The sequence below is a fragment of the Cajanus cajan genome, chromosome 9, assembly GCF_000230855.2.
Source record: "Cajanus cajan strain Asha chromosome 9, NIPB_CcT2T_4, whole genome shotgun sequence".
NCBI classification, from domain to species: Eukaryota; Viridiplantae; Streptophyta; class Magnoliopsida; order Fabales; family Fabaceae; genus Cajanus; species Cajanus cajan.
The window spans coordinates 46,674,686-46,683,377 of NC_138525.1; the positions used below are offsets into that span (position 1 = coordinate 46,674,686).

The 8,692-nt window shown below is 31.5% G+C and overlaps 1 protein-coding gene across 1 annotated transcript; it reads right to left on the minus strand.

Moving 5' to 3' along the window:
- Positions 1-6,821: 6,821 nt before the first annotated feature.
- On the minus strand, positions 6,822-7,391 carry LOC145952115 (uncharacterized). Its single transcript, XM_083064341.1, has 2 exons — positions 7,303-7,391; positions 6,822-7,212 (listed from the first exon to the last, which is right to left on the minus strand). The coding sequence occupies exons 1-2, from the start codon at positions 7,389-7,391 to the stop codon at positions 6,822-6,824; spliced, it is 480 nt and encodes a 159-aa protein (XP_082920467.1).
- Between the last annotated feature and the right edge of the window lie 1,301 nt (positions 7,392-8,692).

The following is an 8,692-nucleotide window of genomic DNA, read 5'->3' on the forward strand; positions in this document are numbered from 1 at the left end:
TATGATTATTAATAATTTACTTTTGAATATATTATTCGAAATTCATTAAAAACTATGAGATATAGAATCTATAAAATTTTATAATTTTTAATGAATTTTAATAATAAAAATGATGTTGAGATGAATTTGTTAAAAAGTATATTATTAACCATCTATAAGTTTACGGTGGGTCTTGAAATTGTTGAAGTAGTTTAATTAAATTTTTATAATAATTATTATTATTACAAATAATCGATAATTAAGATTAGACTTTAAATATGTAAAAGATTCTAAATTTGGAATTTATTATCATCGTTATAATTTATATGAATAAGAAAGATCAACTTCTACAAATAATAACATGATATTTTTTTTTTGTCATAACTTCCCGTCTAAATCAAGAATTAGATTCTATTCTTTATGAAACTAATTGTACTAATGATATTTAGTGTAACAATTATTTTAAAATCATGTTTAGTGAGAAGTATATACAAAAATAAAACTCTAGAAATAATATAAAAATAGATGGACATGTGATTTTGAAAAGCTGTTAATGCAAAACTTGTATAGCAATAGCACGATGCATGCATGTTAATGGATTTGTTTTTATGTCTCCAAAGTCTTGTGGTGTAGGGATGAAAAGTGAGGCGTTTTGGCACAAAGGGATTATGCACTTTCGTTTTCGTGATTGAGATGCGAGAAGCGTGAAGAGAGTTGAGAATAGGTATATGCCACTGCCGTAGTCAGTTGGTTACGGTTGTGAAAAGGAGTGTATAGTATTCTTATAGATTGCTTTGCATTGGTGGTTCCACACAACCACACCCTAGAATCATCTTAGCTAAGGGAATTTTTTTCTCAAATAATATTTTTTTTAAAAAAATTATAAAAAAAAACATCTATTACACATTATTTACCTAAATAGACCTCTTTACTGTTCATACTCAGAATTCGATTTCCGGAGAACCAAATTCTGAGCAATGTTATTTTTTTTTGTGTGCTCAGAATTCGGTTCCGGGAAACCGAATTCTAAGTAGTGTTTAAATTTTATTTTTTTCGTTTTGGGCTCAAGAATGTGTCAATTTTGCAATTAGAACAGACCTTTCTCCATTCTGCTTGCATTTCTTGGAGAATGACCCGTTCTGATATATTCTTCATGTGTATATTTTTTTTATCTAGAACGGGCCGTTCTGCAATCAAAACGGCCCGTTCTGCAATCAAAACGGTTCGTTCTGTAATCAAAACGGCTCGTTCTACAATCAAAACGACTCGTTCTGCAATCAAAACGGCTCATTCTGCAATCAAAACGGCCCGTTCTAAATCTAGTTTTCCTTTTTCTCAGAAACTAAAATGCAAAAAAATAAAAAATAAAAATAACACTGCTCAGAATTCAGTTCCCCGAGAACCGAATTCTGAGTGTGAACAGTAAAGAGGTCTATTTGAGTAAATAATGTGTAATATATGTTTTTTTGATAATTTTTTTTAAAAAAATATTATTTCAGGAAAAAAAAAATTCTAGCTAAGGTTCGCGGGTAGAACCAGAAGCTCGCAACTTACATGGTTAACGAGACTATTTTTTTAAAAAATTATATAATTATAGAAGATATTAAGTTTAATTTACAAAGATCGTAGATTATTTAGACTTAATTCATGAAACTTACAAGTTAACTTGTTTAAAAAAAATATTATTTTTGTTAATTTTATAAGAGATTTTAAAATACGAGTGATTTTATCATTTTATTAACAAATAAGTGTAAGTAATATAAGTGATTTTAAAATATATTACATTTTTACTATCTTAATATGTTTTACAATTTTTTTTTCATACATGTTTTAGATTAAATGTATAAATTTGATATGATAATACTTTAATATTTTAGTTTAAATGTATAAATTTTTGTATATGTAAATCTTCTTCATATTTTCTTGACATAAAAAAGCAAAGAATTTTTTTTTATTTATTTATTAAACCCATGAGCTTATACGTTTAACTGCGGACTTCGTAAGACAGGTATGGATCATGAAAAAAAGATCATTTTATTTCATAGGTTGAACTTATCCGACAAACTAAAAATGCGAGTTTTACAAGTCGAAATCAAACTAATGTATATATATTCACCCTTACTTACACCATCTCACCTATCACCATGCATGCTCCTCATGTTTTTCAAAAGGAGTCATCCAAATAAATGCTTCTCCTTTATAAATAGATAAAATTTAGGTGCATTTTTTTATATGTGATATCTCAATGCTCTAATTAAAATTGAAGTTTTAACTCAATAATATATATTTATATTTAATGCAAAATTCATTAGTATATATTATTTATATTATCAAAGTAAAACTCAAATTCTGATTAAAAAATAACACTAATTATATCTAAATTTTATTAAATTTAAGTTTAAATATATTTCTAGTTCCTTAAAAAATAATATGTTTTGATTTTGGACCTATAATTTTTTTTTCATTTTTTTCATCTCTCTAAATTTTGAAACTATGATTTCAATTCCTATTCTTATATAATTTTTTTTTAACTATAATCACAAGTAAGGATGAGAATAGATTAGACCTTAAACAAAGACATATATCCTAACCTCTTTAAAGTCTGACCAAACTTGACATATTTAATAAAAAAGTCAAATTTAAATTTTTAAAAAAGTCTATTTTTATAAAAAGACTAGACTTAAACTTATAAAAAAAAGTCTATTAGACTTAATAGGTCAGTCTATTTATTTGTATATATAATATAATAAAAAATTAATATACATATATTATTAAAAATATAAATAAAAATAAATTTTATTAAAAAAAATTATCAATATTTAAAATATTTTTTTATACAATTATCTTTTTTTTTTCATTATAGGTTTATAAACTTATAACCTATACGTGAGTGTATATCAATATACATGATTAAGCATGAATTGTCCCTCCAATAGAAAAGGCTTATCTTTTTCTCCTATTTCATTTAAAATTTTAATTTTATTAATATTGAATAAGCTATACTTTTAAAATAAATTTATTTATATAATATAATAAAAAAACTAATATACATATTATTAAAAATATAAATAAACGAATAAATTTATAAAGCAAAAATAAATTATCAATATTTTTAATATTTTTTATATACTTGTTTTTTCATTATAAGTTTGTAAGCGTATGATCTATGCGTGAGTGTATATCAACGTACGTGATTACGCATGAATTGTCTCTTTAACAGAAAATAATTCACTTTTTCCCGATATTTCTTTTAAAATTTAAATTTTAATAATATTGAGTAAACTATATTTAAAAAAAATTATTGATTTTTAAAAAATTAAGTTTATTGGTCCAATGAATATTATTAATATAAATAAGTTTTTAAATAGGTTAATAGGTCACGTCAAGCTTTATAAAGGTTAGGCTAGATCTACAAAAAAAATCTATAATAAATAATAGGTCAGATTTATATTTTAATTTTTTAGAATAGACTCAGTCTATATATTTAAAGTCTAGTATAACTTAACCTGGCCTATTCTCATCCCTAATCACAAGTGGATCCATGATGGACCAACGGCATATGATATTTTATCTACATGTGATTTTTTATTTTTTTTTATAAATCTTTAAAATAAGCATCATTTATACACCTTCAGATGTTCGTCAAGGACTTAAACTAATGACACTAAATTTTTAGAGCGATGAAAGAAAAAAAAAATATATATATATACAAAATTAATATACATATATTATTAAAAATATAAATAAAAATAAATTTTATTAAAAAAATAAATTATCAATATTTAAAATATTTTTTTATACAATTATCTTTTTTTATTTAAAAATAAATTAAACTAGAATTTATTTATTTTACAAGAATAAAAATAATATTTACAAATTTTAAAAAATTATAAAAATCAAAATCAAAACTCAATCATTTCATACAAATTAAAAATATACTAAGCCTTAAATTATATTCAAATGTGTTTTTTATAAAAATAAAAATGAGATTTATTTGAATTTGATGGACTTAAATTCCCCCTTTTAAATAAGTTTTAGTAATTCAATAAATAAATTATTTGTTTTAAATTTTCGTCAAGAGATACCTTAATTTTAATATATATAGATATAGATAGATATAGATTATTGTCCATCTTTACAAAATATCCCACATGTATAGTGTTGATAATTTAATGCAAATAGTTTAATTTTATTTTTAATATAATCCTCTAAATATGAAATAAATTACAATCATTAAATTTGATAATAGAAAGTATATGATCAGTTTTAAATATTATAATCATTTTAATATTTTTTTTTATTAAAAACTAAATATTCATGTTTGGTGTAACGACTTGCCTTGATTGTCTCACTTCACAGCACAATACTAACAGCACATAAAATATATATTGTAGACAGTAATATAACATATGTAACATCATTTCCTTAATATATATATATATATAATATATATATATATATATATATAATATATATATATATATATATATATATATATATATATATATATACAACTAAGTCACTTGTCTAGCGACTATCTACAAGTATCTACACAAAATGTCTACCCACAACTGGGAGACTACAAAATAAGATCCAACTCTGAGCATCACCAGCTGCTCTACTGCTCATCTCAAGCCTATCCCTGCTCTGCTCTCATACATAGTATGATTATTGCAGTCCAAACCACATAGAAACATGCAAGGATAAGCTAGTGAAAAGAATCAACATGTATACAAATAAGCAACTTACAACATAACAACACTGTCATCATCCTCAATAGGGTTAACAATACAACACATGGCAACATACAACTCAATCACAGCTTAACATCACAACAACATATATACATCTCATATCAACATTAATTCAACTCATCAACAACTTATGCGTCATCACGCATTTACAACTCGGAGATCTTCTACAACATGGGTGAGCAGTCTGAGTGGCTAGGTCCTACCGAACCGACAACATAGAAACCTTTTAGGCTTGCTAGGTGAACAACAAATTTGGATACCAATCCACAACACGATAACGATTTCTCAGACTTTGCCACTTAAACAAGGCAGTATAGTACTTTATCGGGATAGGACAGTTGGGTTTAGGCCTACCACGTCATTAGCTAGCTTAACTAAGCCACCTATGGGATTAGCCTACTGATTATCTTCCAAATACTAGAACCTTCTGATACTCGGTTAGGAACTAAGTTCACAACTTCGTACTTTACTCGAATTGGCCGCTTGTAATTGGTATAGCTCGACCTGGCTCCTATACCGTGGTCGCTTCATACACGTGTACCTCGACCTTGCCCACACACGGGATCAACTAAGTCCTAGAAGAGAACAACACAACGTCCACTCCAAGGACAACTACCCAATGAGGGTTTTTCAACAAATTGGGCTCTCAAAGCACCACAACATTCTCAATCCACACAATGGGATGAGCAACTTCGAAAACATCTCCTCTAGTCCTAGTGATCAACAACTCGTCATCACAGTTCAATCAACTTCAACTCAACAGCACAACTCAGCTTAACAACTTTAAACAACACTCAACTTTTCAACTTATCATCCCAATCAACTCTCAACTTAAACAACGTAGTCAACTAACAACTTTTAACAACACAAATTACAGCACAACGACTCCTCAACAATGTTTAACAACGTGTTTTAGCAACAAAGCAACTTATTCAAATCATACATACTACATGTCTACACAATTACACAACTATATCTTCTCATCATACCGCAACATTCAACATTTCTTAATCATAGAATCAAACACATTCACGCCTGGCGCAAGTAAACTCGTGCCCGCCCTGAACCCAACCCGAGAGCCCTAAAGCTCTTTCACTCCCGACGTAATACCCTCACGCCCAATGCACTATAAGGCAAAGACTCCCAGGAGTCTCTCATGCCCGACGCGCCCAACTCGCGCTCAGCGCAAAATTAGGCAGAGACATCACAAGGATCTCGCGCCCGGTGCACTCCTCTACGCCCGGTGTCACCCCAAGCAGAGACCCCTAAGGAGTCTCTACGCCCGACGTGCTTAGATAAAGCCCAGTGCCATATTAGTAACCAAAAACATAAAGCAAACATCTGATATCGCGCCCAGCGTGGTTCTCCCCACAACTAGCGTGATTCATCTAGAGGCTTCCATTCCTAATCTTGCCCGGAATGACCAACCTCGCGCCCGGCGTGATTGGACAATGGAGTTCCCTGATGAATGCACGCCCGACGCTAAGAACTGCGCCCAGCGTGAACTCAAACAACAACCCTCACAACTTCAAAAATTTCAACCAAAAACCTGAAAATCAGCCAACTCAAACACATGCAATCCATGAAATGAAATACATTTACTTCATAGAACTCAAAAACAAGCTTTATTTCAACATGCAACCATAAAACGCATCAAAATCACCCAAATTCCCAATTTTCCCAAAACCCCGAAAATGAGAAGTTCCTTAAATCAATCAATGATTTCTCAACAATTCTTACTCCAAATGAGTTCCTAAACTCACATACAACCGATAAGTTACAATCTAGCTTCCCTCACCTTGGAGAAGAAGAACCTGAGCTTCGGGGGAGAGAAAGAAGAAGAAGATTCATGCTTCCAACTAGCAACCCACACCTCTACTCCTTACCTTTAGCAACAACAATACCACAAGGAAGCTAAGAAATTTAGGAAAAAAAGAATAGAAAGTGAGGAAAAATGAGAGTGTTAAGGGGAAGGAGGAAGAAGAAGACTGGTCTTACAACCTCCCCAACAACAAGAATTTTCATCCCGAAAATAGACTTACTTGGCAATAAGGAAGGATACTGCTCTCTACACTGCTGCTCAACTTCTCAAGTAGCCTCATCAGTAGTTGCATCCCACAAAATTTTGACTAAGCCAATAGACCTACCTCTCAACTCCTTCAACTTGTAATCAACCACAACTACATGCGACTTCTCATAAGTCAGGTTCTTTTTGATCTGAACTTCATTCAACTCAACTACATGACTCAGGTCATGGACATACTTCCTCAATTGGGAAACATGAAACACATTGTGTAGGTTGAAAAGAAACGATAGCAAAGCCAACTGATATGCGACCAGACCTACATGCTGGATGATCTGATAGGGACCAACAAACTTAGGTGTCAACTTTTTAGCCCTCAACGCCCTACCCACACTAGAGGTTGGCGTCACCTTCAGAAACACATGTTCCCCTTCAGCAAACTCCAAAGACTTTTGCCTTTCATCAGCATATGATTTATGTCTACGCTGGACAATCTTTATCCTCTCATGAATCAGCTTCACCTTCTTAGTAGTCTATAGGACTAACTCCGGCCCCACAACTACTGATTCACCATCTTGGTACCAACATAGAGGAGTCCTACACCTCCTACCATACAGGGCTTCAAACGGAGTCATCCCAATACTAGCATGAAAGCTATTGTTGTACGTGAACTCCACCAGTGGTAGGACTTCCTCCCAACTTCCCAAGTGGTCTAGCACACAAGCCCTCAACAAATCCTCCAAGGACTGAATCGTCCTCTCCAACTGATGAAAGTGAGTAGAAGTGGTTGTTGTTCTTCTTCACTCTCCACCTTCATCCCTTTCTTCTCTTGAGATTGACATGCCAATGAAAAGGGAAACACCTTGAAGAAGCTTCAATGGTGGAGAAGCAACAAGGAGGTTCGGTAGCTTCTTCAAGAAGCTAGAAGATTAAGGCACCAAGGCACAAAGGTTGGATACCTTTATGAAGGAACCTAGGGGAAAAAGTTCTCCACGAAATTCTAAGGCTTTGGAAAAGAGAATTTTGAGAGAAATTCTGAATATTATTCATCCAAAGTGAGGGGAAATGAAGGAATTACAAATATATAGTAGAAGGTAGCTTAGGGAGCAAGCTAACCTTAACCATGGTTCACTAGGAACCATGGTTGGGTTGCTTGACTGGCCATCCTAGTTTAGGAGGCTTGTGGAGCAAGCTTATCACTTAGCTTAGCTTGCTTGGGAAGCAAGCTAAGTCAGAAGCTTGTAGCACAAGCTTCCCAAAGCTTCAAGGAATGAGAAGCAATTCCGGTCAACAAAGAGGGTTAGGTGGCCTTGCTTGTTTTTGCTCACTTGAATTATTTCAAAATTTGTTGATTTGGTTTAGTTAGTTCCATCCAATGATGATGAAACCTAGCTAAATCAAATCCTTGAAAAATTAGGAGCAAAACAAGTCTAACATGTAAAATTTTTCCTAGGCCCAATTCTGGTCCAATTACTAGTCACACTCTCAAGCATTGCTAAATGTCACCCCACTTCTACTACTGAAAAAATAGAAAAAGAGTGTACTTCAAAATTAGGTTAAATGGAGTCAAAGTCTCCAAGTAACCTACCCTATAAATAATATAAAATGATCAATAAAATGAAATAAAGTGCCTCACAAATACAAAGGAAAAATTAAGCCTATACAATGGAACTATGTACAAGTTTATATACAACAGATGAAAAGGTCTTCAAAATCATCACATTCATCTTGGTTCTTTTAAAGTATCACCTCTTAGATTCCTTGGCCTTGGCATATTTCCATCACCCCCTCCCTCTTAAAAAGGATTTGACCTCAAATCTTGAGAGTCTTCATGATGGTCAACCATACCTACAAGTATATAATAACATTCATTAGAGGTGACATTGTCCATTAATAACTGTGAAAGTTATATCCTAAGAGGAATCCTTTCATAGAA